General features: G+C 41.9%; 1 protein-coding gene across 4 annotated transcripts in view; it reads right to left on the bottom strand.

Annotated features, from left to right (window-relative positions):
- The window catches only part of CDKL5 (cyclin dependent kinase like 5), a 203,833-nt gene that overhangs the window by 84,973 nt on the left and 102,409 nt on the right, over nt 1-16,451 (bottom strand). For all 4 annotated transcript variants that reach the window (XM_066357387.1, XM_066357390.1, XM_066357389.1 and 1 more), the window contains exon 4: nt 8,543-8,588. In XM_066357387.1, the coding sequence (XP_066213484.1) occupies nt 8,543-8,588 (46 nt within the window). The remainder of the gene's footprint in view (nt 1-8,542; nt 8,589-16,451) is intronic.

Genomic DNA, 16,451 nt, shown 5'->3' with positions numbered 1-16,451 from the left:
TGGAGCAAAGTTGGCCTGGGTGCTGAGGATGGCTCCATGGCCTCTGCCTCAGGCACTAGAATGGCTCCTGTTATAATGGAGCAACGCCTCAGATGGGCAGAGCATCACCCCCTAGTGGGCATGCCGGGTGAATCCCAGTTAGGCATATGCAGGAGTCTGCCTGCCTCCTCACTTCTCATTTCAGAAAAATAAATAAGAGAATTAAAAAAAATAAATACATACATACACACATACATACATGCATACATACTTCCCACAGTGCTGTGAAGAAATCTTTGCTCATATGTAGCTTGCTCTTATTCCCTTAAGACATGGCAGCCACAATGCGAGACCTAGATTTTGTATGCTTTTAACCCACTAACACTGTGAGATGTGACTTTGGGCAAGCCACTTAACTTCTCATTCATGAGATAAATAAATGGGCACCTCCCCCCACACACATACCCTTAAAATTCCCATAGCCTTTTCTAAATCTAGTAATCTATGATTTCTTTTCATTAAAATGTCATTGATTATGAGACTAAACCTCACTGAAATCTGGTTCTTTGGTATATATACATCATTTAAATCTATACTGACTCTACTTAAGAATGGTCAGAGAGAGAAGAAATGGATTCTTCAAAAATCAGCTCACAAAATCACTTAGTATGTAGGACCCAAACGACCTCATTTGAGCAGCCTTTTTGAGGAAATGAAGGCTTCTCTAATACATGCCAGTCAGAAGCATTAAAAGTTGAGGTAATCGCCCTGGCCGGTTGGCTCAGCGGTAGAGCGCCGGCCTAGCGTGCGGAGGACCCGGGTTCGATTCCCGGCCAGGGCACACAGGAGAAGCGCCCATTTGCTTCTCCACCCCTCCGCCGTGCTTTCCTCTCTGTCTCTCTCTTCCCCTCCCGCAGCCAAGGCTCCATTGGAGCAAAGATGGCCCTGGCGCTGGGGATGGCTCTGTGGCCTCTGCCTCAGGCGCTAGAGTGGCTCTGGTCGCAACATGGCGACGCCCAGGATGGGCAGAGCATCACCCCCTGGTGGGCAGAGCGTTGCCCTTGGTGGGCGTGCCGGGTGGATCCCGGTCGGGCGCATGCGGGAGTCTGTCTGACTATCTCTCCCCGTTTCCAGCTTCAGAAAAATGAAAAAAAAAAAAAAAAAAAAGTTGAGGTAATCATTTCGGCACTGAGATGGTAATAAATGGGAAAGGGCAGGAAGTAAAATTATTAATTTCCTAAGTGCAAGCAAAATGTACACTCTTCAGTACTGGGTCTCTCCTGTTGCCTTTGTCCCTCTGAGTACTTCTAAGGTTCCCGGTGTACCCTGGACTCTATGAGGAAAACTGGGGCACGGAACAATCAGATGATGGGGAAGAAAAGCACATTCCACTTCCATGTGCTCTCTCCTCAGAGGCTCAGAAGGTAGCCAAGCTCTTCAATGAGGCAGCTTTTTAAAGGTGGTGGCAGAGCCCACTAAAGTGAGCACAAAAAGCCCTGCCTTCTAGTTGACAGAACCCTGTGGCTTCGTTTTTAGGCCAGGCTCCTCCAGTTTACACAGGAAGAAGCCAAGTTGAGGAAGAATAACTTTCTCAGAGTGAGTGAAGAGAACGCTACACTGAGCAGAACATGGACGCAGGCAGCATGGCAGAAGGCAGGGAGCGGGCTTTGCAGAGAGAGTGGAACAGTCCGGCTCCAGTCTAGGCTCTGTTCCTGCACTGCTCAGGTGAGGGGCAAAGCAGCATGCTGTGGGCTCAAGAAAAACGCAGCAAAGACCAAGGGGTCTGCATCTTAGTCTCAGTTAACCACACACGAGCCGTGCAGCTCTGTGCCTTCGGTTTCTCAGCCGGAGTTGAGGTTCTTAGATGATGGAGAAGGTCCTTCCAGCTCTCAGAGCTGGTATGTGTCCATGCGATTCCTGCCGATGCGCATGCCCATTGAGGCTGTTGAGCTTAGTACAGACAGGAACTCTAACAAAGTTATATAAATTTTACTGAGTAGTGACTAAATGGTAGAGTAGAAAAAGAACATTAAGTAAAAACAACAACAACAACTATTTCTAAGCTTGCTAGGAAAGCAAGTTAACACATATAAAAATCAAGAAGAGAGATTCACTAAAGTAAAAGAAATCAATTTTTAAGAAGGAAGATAAATAAACAAATGCAAAGATAAGTGATGAAAAGAAAAAAACTAAAGATGAGCTGAATTTCTATTGTAATTCTATTTTTAAAGGACTGTGGGCTTGTAAAAGAAACCCAGAAATAGCTGTAACCTACTTTTTGAAATCATAACCCTGACAGTCTTGTATAGCCAAAGAGACCCCCGAAACGGGACTTTAAACAGGTACGATGGGGGGGGGGAAGTCAACCCATCCTGTATAAAACCAAAGGGTATCCTGTTTGAGTCCGGCTGCCCCGACCGAAGAAGGAACAACAGGAGGGCAGCCACATGGCCAGCAGGGTCTGAACAGTGGTGCTGTCATCTATACCAGAAAAGATGAGAACACTTCAGTCTTCAGAGATGAAGGCTGGGTGAAGCACAATGGAAGTTTATTACATTGTGAAAGGTACAAAATGTTCACCAAATCCTAGAAGAATCCCTGAAGTTTGAAAGAGATCTATTTTGGACATTAAAAGCAAGCATGGTGACATCATGACTAACAGAATGCTCAAACTCAGGTAACTGAATTCTCTGCTTAACCAGGGACTGGAATGTTAGTTCAAGGCCTCTCTTATGGAGAAATCAAGTTCTTGAATTTAAGGACCAAAGATTATACCATTATACAAAACAAGAGTGACTTTCTTGATCTAGAGTTCAGGATAGAGCTTTCTAGTGTCTGGGTAAAAACAAGATGACATAAATTACAAGAAAACAATGGATGACCAAGTAAACATTTTGTCATGATTAAGGGGAATACATATATATCCCAAGAAAAAAAATATCTATGGAAAACAAAAGCAGCAGCAGGATATGAATGCAAGTATTTTCATTTGATATAAAAGCAGAGGCTCCACCTAACCTCCATCTGAACTGAAGACTGCACCACGGCTCCCCAGTCAGTCTCCCGCATGCGGCAAGTAGGGCGGGGGCGGGCCCTCCCCATTCTGACACCTGTCTATTCAGAGAAAGACTGAAAAGTCCGAAGAAGCAAAGCGTACTGTCACATCAGAAGATCCAAACGTGTATGTCGAAAATAAATTCTAGACCATAGGATTTCCTCAAGCAAAGGCTGAACAGACAATGTTTTTAATTCTCATTGGTCCAAAGCTATCTAGTGTAAATCAGTTCTCTTGGATTATTTCATAAATTGAAGGACAGAAGACACATGTATGTGTGTGCATGAGAATGATAACCCAATTGTGATAGAAGATTATCATCTGAACATAAAACATCATTGTACAATACTGGACTTATAGAAAAGGCAGGAGAATTAGGATAATTTTATCATTACACATAGTCCGAAAACTATCTTTTAACAAATAATTTCTAGTATCTTTTTGGTCTGTAGTCATTTTTCTCTTCTCAGAAAACCCAAATACTGAGTGGAATTAATTCTAAGAAGACTTCTGGTTGGTTAGGTGTTTCTCAGTTAATGTTTCTCTGTGGAAACTTACATTAATATACAAATTTATATAATACTACCTTCAGGTTATCTTAAGAATTCATTATCTGCCTGACCAGGCAGTGGTGCAGTGGATAGAGCTTCGGACTGGGATGCGGAAGGACCCAGGTTCAAGACCCCGAGGTCGCCAACTTGAGTGTGGGCTCATCTGGTTTGAGCAAAAAGCTCACCAGCTTGGACCCAAGGTCCCTCGCTCAAGCAAGTGGTTACTCGGTCTGCTGAAGGCCCGTGGTCAAGGCACATATGAGAAAGCAATCAATGAACAATTAAGGTGTCGTAATGCGCAACGAAAAACTAATGATTGATGCTTCTCATCTCTCTGTTCCTGTCTGTCTGTCCCTGTCTATCCCTCTCTCTGACTCTCTCTCTGTCTCTGTTAAAAAAAAAAAAGAATTCATTATCTGAGACTCCATAGTTATGATAATGTATAAAGAAGTACATGTCATCAAAACAAGAAAATATTCACTAATGAAGCGATCTCAGATAAAAATGCCATCACTCAAACATTCCTCCCTTTTAACAGTTTTTGTCCCCCATCCAGGGTATCAGAGTCTTTCAGGGAAAGTCATAGGCAAAGACACTGATAAATGATCTGATAGAGTTCTTTATCAGAATAAAAAACTGACCAGAATGAAGACAGAAAGGCAGGAATATACAAAAATGAAGAGAAACTGAGAAAGCCTTCTGTGTATTTTTTAGTGACTCTTTTTATTGTGAAAGCTATTCATTGACCTAGCCTACAATTTTACTGTAAAAACTGCTCCTCCCCCAAAAGAGAACACTTGATTCTTTTTTTCTAAGAAATAGCATATAATTGCTATTATAACCTAAATGCTGTTAACTATAAGATAAACTTATTTTTGTAATTTTAGTTTCTTTTCCCCCATCTTTTATTTACTATGAAATTTTGGCTTACATTTTAAGTAATAATCTATTATCCTGGGATAATAGGGACCTCTTGAACTAAATAATGGTCTACCTTAAAATGTGGTTTCCAAACATTTTATACAAATTTGTGGATACATAGATATGTAACAGGAAAATAGGAGACAGTCATAATCATTTAAAGCTAACAAAAGATAATGTATACTCATAAAATATTCCTCAGCGTGAGAATACTTGATTAGCCTTGAATGTGGGTCAAAGTTCAGGTCTTATTATGGTTTAACAGTATTTTTACAGGGTTATTTTATTATCTTCACAAAAACTTAAATATATGGATTTAGAAGAATCACCATCATAATTTCAGGAGAATATTTTCAGCATAAGTAATAAAGGAGATTAATGAGAGCTATATGACAATAAAGACAATATTATAAAACTCTATTTTTATTAGAATTGGCCTAAAATGTAAGATGATAAACTGTTTCAGAATAAAGTGGCGTCTATAGGGGTTGAATGGACATCCTCATCTGTACTTGACTATCTCTGCACGTTACACTCCGAAAGTGCTGTTCCACACACATGTTCCCTTACTTTCCGTTAAACATATTACTTCTCTGGCAGCAGAAAAGGCAGGAAAAAGTCTGAGATCTATCAGGGAGTACTGGAAACAGTAGGAAAGTGTTCCTAAAATAGGACTGAACTAAAAAGTTATGAAAAATTGATGTCTTCAGAGTCTATCAAAGAAATGTTTAAGGAGTATCCTTCTAGAAGTATGCGTAGGCATGCCCACAAAGATGTCCATCTGCAAAGTGGGTGGGTATACAGAGCAAGAGGGAGTGGACTTTTGGACACCTGACAGTCCAATATGGAGTCACTGTCAGCCGTGACAGTTAGGTCAAGTGCTATGTCAAGACTGAGGTAATGGGACTACTCTCAGGAGGGCCCAGACCACCCAAAACCACAAGTCTGGACAGTTGGATAAGAACTCCATCTGGACACCAACATGAGTGGGACCTCCACTCCTGGCGGGTTAAGAACTCGGAACTCTGATCACCCAGCACTTGAGCCTGGCTGGACCACAGGTCATATCTGGACCCTGCTGTACTTCCACTCCACCAGATGCATGTCGCCACTGTGGCTGCCTGGCTTGGGACTGACGCCCACCTCTCCACCTGCAGATGCCACCAGTGCTCAGGACTTTGTGCCGGACGCTCGTTCTGCTCGCTCTGTCATTTCACTTCCCGCTCTCTGTGTGTAACCTGCATGTGACACTATTGGCTTTTGGGGGAGGTCTACTGTGATAGACCTGGCACTGTGGAAACTGTGGGAAGACACAAACACGTGTACTCCTTGACTCTATTGGCTCTTTGGGGAGGTCTACTGTGATAGACCTGGCACTGTGGAAACTGTGGGAAGACACAAACACGTGTACTCCTTGACTCTACTGGCTCTTTGGGGAGGTCTACTGTGATAGACCTGGCACTGTGGAAACTGTGGGAAGACACAAACACGTGTACTCTTTCGGAGGATGCTCCCCTGCTCACGACAGTGGGTGATAAGGGCTGCATGCCTGAGGGATGGTAACTGATATTGACCCGAGGGAGCAGAAGGCAGAGTTGGAGTCACGTTTTGTCAGCTTAGTGAAATAAGGGCTGATCAAATGTGTCCTATAATGTCTACACTATTCATACATCCCCGGGATACCACAGCTAGAAACAATATTGCCTCAAAATGATACAAATTCAATCAAAGCACTGACTACTATTTACTTATAGGTCTTAATTGTACTAATAGGTCATGAGCTTCTTGACGATATCCACACCGGAGGGACTCACCTCCGTAGCTTCCGGTACCTCATTCAGCGCTCAGTGAATTTCAGCAGACACACTACTGATTGCCACACAGAAGATATTACACAGGTACACGTATTTCGTTTCACTGAAGCTAAGAATTGAGAACTGGTACGTGGAAGATGGAGCTTGTAAAGAACATGGCACTTAGTTGTTCGTTTTTTAAAGCAACGGCATACAATGCCCTAGAATAAATTATATCTAGGACCTAAATTATACTGCTTTTCAAAAACTTGATAATTATTATTTTTATGGAGGATGATACCTGATGATGTTCCTCAGAAGAGGAATGCACAGGCATAAGTCTTACCACCCCTGGGATCTACTGTTGCAACCACTCTTTTTAGTAGATCACCATTCTCTTTCTGCCACCTGTGGTTAGTCCAAAGCCACTGCTCAAAGAGCTTGTTTCCACTGAAACAAGTAGTTGCAGGCCAGAGTGGGCTCTGGGCCTACAACTACTGTATCCTATTAGACCACAGGTACATCATTTGAAGCAGTTTCCCCCCATTTTGTTTAGAAGCATTTTTTTATAGCCTTGTCTTTGAGGCGGCCGGGGACAATGGCTGCCCAAGTTCCTGGCTGGTGCGCACATGCTCCACGCGACCAGCACGCCCGAGTCAGGCTCCATCGCACACCACTGGCTCGACACCACAGGCCCTGGCTCGCAAGCCCTTCCGGTTATTTGACGTTTGCTGTCTCTAAGGTAAGGGTGATGAAACTGTTCACAAATACAGAGGCTGCCATCTTAGAGCAGTCAAATCAGCGTGTGCTGATGAAAGTAGGCTGTGACTGCTCCTGTCATAGTTCTAATTCGATATAAAGGTTGATGCTGTGCTGGTGACGCTTACGCCTGGAGCACTATTTTTCAAATGGCAAGTTGACTCATTCATGGTGAAATCAATGTACTTGATGCCACAATAAGCATTTACATGAATTTATATGAGCAAGAAGAACAGAAAATGGAGAACCTCACATTAGCAGAAGAAGGCACTCTGTGACACTTGTGCTTCAGCTATACATAGGACATTATGTATGTTGGCACTAGGATAAGATGTAAAGAAGAAATTCTAGGCCCTGGTCGGTTGGCTCAGCGGTAGAGCATCGGCCTGGCGTGCGGGGGACCCGGGTTCGATTCCCAGCCAGGGCACATAGGAGAAGCGCCCATTTGCTTCTCCACCCCCACCCCCTCCTTCCTCTCTGTCTCTCTCTTCCCCTCCCACAGCCAAGGCTCCATTGGAGCAAAGATGGCCCGGGCGCTGGGGATGGCTCCTTGGCCTCTGCCCCAGGCGCTGGAGTGGCTCTGGTCGCGGCAGAGCGACGACCCGGAGGGGAAGAGCATCGCCCCCTGGTGGGCAGAGCATCGCCCCCTGGTGGGCGTGCCGGGTGGATCCCGGTCGGGTGCATGCGGGAGTCTGTCTGTCTCTCCCCGTTTCCAGCTTCAGAAAAATACAAAAAAAAAAGAAAAAAAAAAAAAAAGAAAAAGAAATTCTACTGTGGGTCTCAGTCCAAAAAAAAAAAAAAAAAATTAGAGCTTCTCAAACACCATGCACATCTCCATGGCCAGTTTCATACTTGGCTATTTCTAACAGGCCAACAATCTACATTTAAAATCCCAATAAACTACTAAAAGGCTTTATTTTTTGGATACATTACCTTTTTTGTAGATTACTTTTTAAAAAATTGTTTACTTTAACCTTTCTTGCACAGTGTGGGGTAATTTTAATCCTCTATTTAAAATGGTCATGAAATATGAACAAGCCCTCCAAATAGTATTTCCCCTTGGAAGGTTTTTATTTACCCAGTGACTCAATATACAACGGCTCCCACTTATTCTTGTATTTCTGACGGACCGGAGGTCATACCGCTGAGTATCGAGGTCTTCCACACAGTGCTTGCTATTTTTGTGCGAACCCACAGAAATTGTTACTTCAAATCAGTTTTCTCATAAAGCTTTCCAATGTTGACTTTACCTTAAAATGTAAAATGACTTTTCTAATATTATGAGATTTGAAAAGTTTCATGCAGAAGGAACTAAATTTTTCAGAGCAAAGTATGATTTAAAAAATAAGCTCTATTCACTTTCTTTAACTGAGACTTGATAATTTCAGGAATAGAGTCTAATCAGCTCAATCCCATCTCTGTCACATTCTGTTCACAGAAATTAAAAAATATATATGTATGTAGAAAAAAATATATATGTATACCTTCACTATCCTTGAATTTCTTGATTGCGACGATTTCATGTGTCTCCTGCAAGGGAAAAGGCAAAGAAAAGTCATTCTCCCATGTCTTTCAAACTGGGGATCCCAATTATCCGGGGGTAGGTATATTCTGAGACAGAGTAGCAAGAACCCAGCAAGGAAAAAATAGCTCCTCCTCCTCCCCAGTCCATCACTTCTCAGTTCCAAAATTCTTTCTTAGCGCCCCGCAGACATTGTCAGGAAGAGAAAAGGAAAAGGCAAACAAGGAGAGGAGCAAAGGGCAGAGACGGGGAGAGCACACGGATGGCCCAGAACTGTCAATGTCTCGAGGATAAACCAAAGGGCCAGGATGACTGGTAACAGACCCCCAACTGCTCTCTGAAACCCAGGGATACATTTTTATTGGCCTTCCAAGACCAGAGACAAGGCTTCTACACTACTGGGCAGTAGCTGGCAGCAGAATGCCTCTTCCAGTATCCTGTCTCACTTACCTTTTCCTAACGAATCCATCTAGTTGTTCACCAGCTCTTCCCTATGGACAATCATTTCAATCCAAACTGGGATAAACATTTGTCACCAAATACCAATCACCAACCTCCCCGCCTGCCCCCCCCCACCTTTAGCTAGTTCTCCTGAACTAACGACAGATGTAGCTCGCAAGCACAACCCTACTTGAAACTGCAACATGGCAGATCTTTTTCTTTTCCTTTTTCTTTTTGGGTGGAAGAGAAGAATAGAAGGGCTGGAAAGGAAATGGAAATGCTAAGAACTAAGTTCCACTAGGCTAAATAACTCATGTCTAATTCTGGTTTATAAAAAGCTTTTGGAAAATAACATAGATTTCTCAAAGCAAACGCGTCGCATAGAAAGGTCTTCTGAATGACTCAGGCCTGCTTTTTACTCTGAATACACTTCAAAATCTGTAGGATCAGATCTTTTAATAAAACATTTTCCCTGTATCAAAATAAAGGCTTCAGAAAGGAACATAATACCAGGTAATAACCAACAGGGTACAGTTTATTTCCCTTTTTTAATTAACTGAGAGGCGGGGAGGCAGACAGACAGGCTCCTGTGTGTCAAACAGGCTCCCTCATGCACCCTGACCAGGATCCACCTGACAAGCCCTACACTGGGTGATGCTCTGCCCATCTGGGGCTGCTGCGTTGTTGCTAAGCAACTGAGCTATTTTAGCACCTGAAATGAGGCCGTGGAGCCATCTTCAGTGCCTAGGGCCAACTTGCTCACCATTGGAGCCATGGCTATAGGAGAGGGAGAGGGAGGGGGAGAGGGAGAGGGAGGGGGAGAAAGAGGGAAAGCGAGGGAAAGAGAGGAAGAGATACAGGGTGAGGAAGAGAGAGAGAGAGAGAGAGAGAGAGAGGGAGAGGGAGAGGGAGAGGGAGAGGGAGAGGGAGAGGGAGAGGGAGGGAGAAAGAGAGAGGGAGAGAGAGAGGGAGAGGGAGGGCCAAAGAGAGAGGGAAAGGGAGAGAGAGGGGGAGGGAGAGAGGGGGGGAGAGAGGAGAGGGGTAGAGAAGCAGATGGTCGTTTCTCTTGTGTGCTCTGACTGGGAATCGAACTTGGGACATCCACAGGTGGGGCCGACGCTCTACTGCTGAGCCAACCGGCCAGGGACAGTGCAAATTATTAATATTAAAAATATGTGCTTTTCGCCTAAGTTTCTTACAAAAGCAAGGAGAATCATGAAAGTGGGGAGGGGGAGAGAAGGAAAAATGACCATTTTAATCATTATGCTGAAAGATAAACCAAGTTGTAACTATGTGAGTAAATTAAACCTTTCCCTTTCTCATTTGCCCATTGAAAAAAGAAAATACCAGCTTTCACATTTGTCTTATAGGAAAAAATGATCTGAAAATGCTATCCGCTACTGAGAAGAAAAATTCTTAAGGGTATTATGCTTTTGTTTTTAACGAAGAAACAGAACTATAGAGTACAGACAGCTTTTAGGATATAATGTACTTGTGTTATTAGCAGACCTTGTGACCTAAATATAGAAGTAGCCTTCCAGGTATTTCCTGATACTGTAAATTTCACTATTGAGAAGGAACAACTGCAAAGTCAGCAAAATGCCGTGAAAAACGGGCTACAATATTAGTGCCGGTGGTAGCAGGTAACTCCTCTAGGTATGCTACTCTCTCAGAACACTGATACCCTTTTTCTTATGGGGTTCCTTTTCAAATGGCTCAAGCTAGCAACCTACCTATGGCGCAAGGGATAGAGCAAACACTATGAGGAAACTGCTCACAGCACAAACCAAGGGGCAGCACAATACGCACTCCAGGAGAGAGTAAGACTGCTCACACACATCTCAAGAAGTTCCAGGTAGCGTTTCATCCTATACTGCACTCTAAACTCAGAATCCCACATACATTTTTTTATTGCATACTCAGTGTTAAAGCCTTATTTGATTTTATAAAAGGTTTGTTTGGGTCAAAATTGTCCACTGATATGACTACAAATTCAAATTTAAAACCAATAAATTTATACCATCTTGAAGAAAGAAATTATTTGGTTTTCTTTTTTACCCCTAGTCTCTCATAAATAGAATTCACTGTATAAAAATGTTACCAAAAAGGAGGTTAAATAAAATGAAATATCTTTTATTCTTTCACCAATACTATGGAAATCCTCTATCCTCAAAACACACACAGACACACAAAATATGGTTTCTATACTTACTTCAAGAATGAAGCCAAATAGACAAAGTTTTCTACATAAAATCATTTCAATGTTTGGTAGAAAACACATGTAATTAAGGTGTAATTAAAGGCAGAAGAAGATGCTGGGAAGAATTTAACATTTCCACTTTTATTCAAACTACTTAGGAAAATAAACTCATTAAAGAAAATATAGAAGAATATAAAGGGTATTAAAATATGAATATAAAAGTAGTATAAAGAAGAAATTAAAAACTATTTATGTAACCCTTCTTAACATTTTGATATATTTAGTTTCTTCTAGTAAATTTTTCTCAAATTGTAATAGGACTATTGGATATTGTGTTACATGTTGCTTTTATTTCACTTAATATAGTACAAGGTACAATTATCTGTCATTAAATAATTTTTAAAACCACCATGCATAATGGATGGTTAATAAACCAGTCTATCAATTAACACACTCAACATCTGCATCTCTATTTCCATAAAGTAAATGATATAAGTGATATAATTGGGTCAAAGAGTATAAAACAGTAAAATAGTATCAGGAGGACCTATAATATTTCTTCCAGTAGTCTCTAGATCTGGACCCCATAAAAATCATGCCTCAACCACTGAACAACCTTACTGGACACAGAGACTTAGAACCAAATCTCACTCCTGCCAGTTACTGTCTAAAGCTACTGAGGGTTTGGTTTAGTCCCAGAATCAACCGTCCTTTCTTAAGATATTGACAAAGTAACTAACTGGTATTAACAATCACAAAGTTTACTAAGTTATTTAAAATGCACTTACATAACTTGATTTAATTATGCTCTGGAACAGTGATTCTCTAAACTGATCAGACACTCACTATACAAGGAAGAGCAGGACTCATTGTTATGAATGTTTTTGCTCTGTGATTTTAAATATCCAGCATGCATTATAAAACAGAACAGAACAAAATACTGATTTTATTTTACTCTACTCTTCATGAATCAAACTCTACAATTCATTTTCTAATTATTCTTTGAGGAGGACCTTTACTGGGAGAATTCTTTAAATGTTCATCCAAATGGCAAAGAATACAACTTGACAACTAAAATGTTTGAAAATACTTCAATCCATGTTTTGAATGCAAATATCCCAATTGTCTAAGTGCTTTCACACACTACCCATAATTTCCTCCAAGATTATACATCTAAGAAGTAACAGTCATATGTTTTATTATTGAAAAGGATATAGGATATATTCTGAAATAGACACATACACACACACACACACACACACACACACTGGGGAGGCATTATTATTTCTCTTCTGTGTATTTCTCAAAAGTACATGTTAGCACCAACAAAAATTTCCAAAACATTTCTAAAAAGGTCTAATATTTGTACACCTAAAAGTATAAATATGTGCAAATTTCCATGTTTCTATCTTTATCTTTACTCAGCATAGAAACCTAAAATAACTCAGACAAATTGAGTTATTCATACATTATGAGTCAAATTACAAAATGGGAGTAAATTCAAGCACAGGATACATTCCATGGTAGGTAGATAAAATGGAGCTAATGTGTGTGCGCCAAGCACCAAAGAAATAGAAAACATTACCCAGGACATGCAATGATAAAAACTAGGTTGTATTCCAAGAAATCCCTTAGATCTTTACTGGACTTGTATTATTTATTACTTGTAAACTACCATAGTTTGGCAATCCTAAAAGTTAGATCAACTACTAAATTTAAATATGTCAGACAAAATCAGGAAGGAAAAAAAATGATAGCAAAAAAGAACATTTCAGTCATTCAGCTAAGAATTGTCTATTGGGCCCTTGCTTTATGTGAGGTTGTATGACATCCTAGGTTTAACATAAGCAAATTAAATGTCTCATATAACAGATGCTTACATCCTGGTGTGTAATAATGCATGACAGTAAGATAAATGTAGGACAACAGTTAAAAAATACAAGTGTTACATGATATGCCACAGGAGTTCAAACCAAATGGATCATGAAAAAATTACAGAAAATGTATACTTCTTTCAGATTTAAATTGATACTATGTTGGTTTATTTGTTTCTGATAGCTTCTTGAAATGTAAATGTGATAAATATACCTTCATTCATCCTAATTCCTTCTCTCGCCATAAGTAACTTCTATCCTAAAGATTGTATGTACCATTCCCATGCACATTTTTATTACTGCAAACGACTTTATCCATATGCAAGTTTACTACTGTTTTGTACATTGAAAATCATGTATCTAGCATGTTACTGTATGCATCTTTTAGCAACAGCTTTTTAGCAAAGAATGACATTGTGGGCCCTGGCCAGGTAGCTCAGTTGGGTAGAACATCTTCCCAATACACGAAGGTTGAGGGTTTGATCCGTGGTTAGGGCACATACATGAAACAACCAATGAGTGCATAAATAAGTGAAACAACAAATCAGTATTTCTCTCTCTCCTTTCCTCTCTCGTTCTCTCTCAAATAAATAAATGAGTACATACATACATATATATTTTAAAAAGAACAACATTATGCACCTGATATTTAAATATAAATCTAATTCAGTGGTACTCAGCTAGAGACAACTGTGCTCTCCCCTGCCCCACCGCCGGGACATCTGGCAATGTCTGGAGACATTTTTGGTTGTCACAATGAGGTAGGGTGGAGTAGGGGACTACTGGCATCTAGTAGGAAGAAGCCAAGGACACTGCTGACCATCCTACAGTGCACAGGACAGCCTCCACCACAAAGAAGGATGCAGCTCCAGGCCTGACCTGTGGTGGCGCAGTGGATAAAGCATTGACTTGGGAACGCTGAGGTCACCAGTTTGAAACCCCCGGTCTTGCCTGGTCAAGGCACATATGGAAGTTGATGCTTCCTGCTCCTCCCCCTTCTCTCTCTCTCTCTTCTCTCTCTAAACTGAATAACATTAAAAAAAAAAAGAGGCCCTGGACGGTTGGCTCAGTGGTAGAGCGTCGGCCTGGCACGCAGGAGTCCCAGGTTTGATTCCCGGCCAGGGCACACAGGAGAGGCGCTCAACTGCTTCTCCACCCCTCCCCCTCTCCTTCCTCTCTGTCTCTCTCTTCCCCTCCCACAGCCAAGGCTCCATTGGAGCAAAGATGGCCCGGGCGCTGAGGATGGCACCATGGCCTCTGCCTCAGGCGCTAGAGTGGCTCTGGTCACGACAGAGCGACGCTCCGGAGGGGCAGAGCATCGCCCCCTGGTGGGCAGAGCATCGCCCCCTGGTGGGCGTGCCGGGTGGATCCCGGTCGGGCGCATGCGGGAGTCTGTCTGACTGCCTCCCCATTTCTAGCTTTGGAAAAATGAAAAAAAAAAGAATGATGCAGCTCCAAATGTCAATAGTGCTAAGGTTGAAAAACCTTGGTTTATTCATTTTAATGGTTTTGTGGTATTCCACTGTAAATATTCCCCTTAAAAGAGAAACTGACCACTTGGTGAGGAGATCAGGTAAAGTTTTTGAAAAGACTAATTAATATACTCTAAAAAGGAAAGAAATTTTAGTCGCAAATGAAATGATCAAAAGATTAATTCTTTGAAAAGTATTAAAGCTATTAATCATGACACTAAAATGCCTATACTCATCTCATTATAAAACAATTAGTTTTCTAATAACTTTTGTAAGAGAGCTCCTCTAAAACATGTAGTGAAATATACCAAAAGTTATATAAAAAAACATTGTCTACTTTTTGGTTAAAAATCCATTGAATTTGGCCAAAGACAATTTAGCAGAGTCAAACAAAGTCCACACCTATAGCTAGCAAAGCTGCCACAAAGGTTCCCATTATCAGGATATTGTCACAGAAATACTGGTGTCAACTCTCAAGTGTTCATCATGTGCATGCCAAGAGAACTTCAAGAAAAGTCTTACATTTTATAAAGCATTGCAAGGAGAACTCATAATGATTTTACTTCATGCTTAGCCTCTAAAAAGAGGATAGTCTGACAAAAATAGTATACATTATCAAGAACATGAGAGAACATGGAGCCAAAAAAAGGAGGATGTTTGAAGTGGGATACTATAAAGACAAGGCCATGTAGAAAACAATTGTTTCCATGATAAGTCAGTAAGAAGATTGCTATGTAACAAAATCTACTTTCTCATTTATTTCCATTAGAACATCAATCCCTTCTACTCCCTCTGAGTTAAATCGGCTGTCCACAAGTCTTTATTGAGATGTAAGAATGTAACATACTATATTTAGCTAGAATGCCTGACCATTTCTTCATCTTCCCCCTCTGAACCTGGCCCTGTCTCCTATCCCCATATCACACGAATGTTAGCCAGAAATTTACCCTCACTCGTTGACATTTCCCTTGTTTGCACGCCAAACCCATCCCGACCATCACCAAGAGCTGGTGATTTTTGCCTCCCAAATCTTTTTTTTTTTTAAACACACATGCACGAATGGGACAGTAACAGATGGGCCGACAGACAGGAAGGGAGAGAGATGAGAAGCATAACTCAATGTTGTTTTAGTTGTTCATTGATTGCTTTCTCAAATGTGCCTTGACCAGGGGGCTACAGCAGAGCAAGTGACCTCTTGCTCAAGCCAGCGACCCTGTGCTCAAGCTAGTGAGCCTGTGCTCAAGCCGGATGAGTCCACGCTCAAGCTGGTGATGTTGGGGTTTCAAACCTGGTTCTTTCCTATTCCAGGTTGATGCTCTATCCACTGTGCTACCACCTGGTCAGGTCCAAATCTCTTTCAATTTGGCCCACTGTTCTTCTCTAACCAAACACTACCAATCCCAGCTAAAGCGCTTGGTATGCCCACCTGGAATACTGCCTAGCCTCCAAACCCTTCTAATATGCCCGCCACTCAGCAACCAGGCTCTGTATTTGGAAACAGAAAGGAATTTCAGTGCCTCACCCTTCCCCTTAAAACTTTCCACAGACTCCCATGCCTGAAGGATGAGGTCGAAGTCCCTTCACGTGGCCGGCAAGGCCTGTCCAGGAGCCGCTTGGATGCTCTCCAGCCTCTTCTGCCCGGGTCTCCCTTGCTGAGCCCCCCACCCTCACAGCCTCTCCTGCCTCGGGGCCTGTTCCCTGTCCTCCTCAAAGCTCTGCCCCCTCTGCTCCCCCCCGGACTGCTCATGACCCTCGGGTCTGGGCTCAGTCCTCACTTCCTGAGGGGGGCCTTCCCACAGCCCACGGCTATTCGGAAGCCCCGTAGGCTCTCTTAGCCAACACCTCTTCTACACAGCTTTTATTAACCGAGACCTTTACACTTGA

The sequence above is a fragment of the Saccopteryx leptura genome, chromosome X (genome assembly GCF_036850995.1).
Source record: "Saccopteryx leptura isolate mSacLep1 chromosome X, mSacLep1_pri_phased_curated, whole genome shotgun sequence".
Classification (NCBI taxonomy): Eukaryota; Metazoa; Chordata; class Mammalia; order Chiroptera; family Emballonuridae; genus Saccopteryx; species Saccopteryx leptura.
This window is presented reverse-complemented; position numbering and strand designations above follow the sequence as displayed.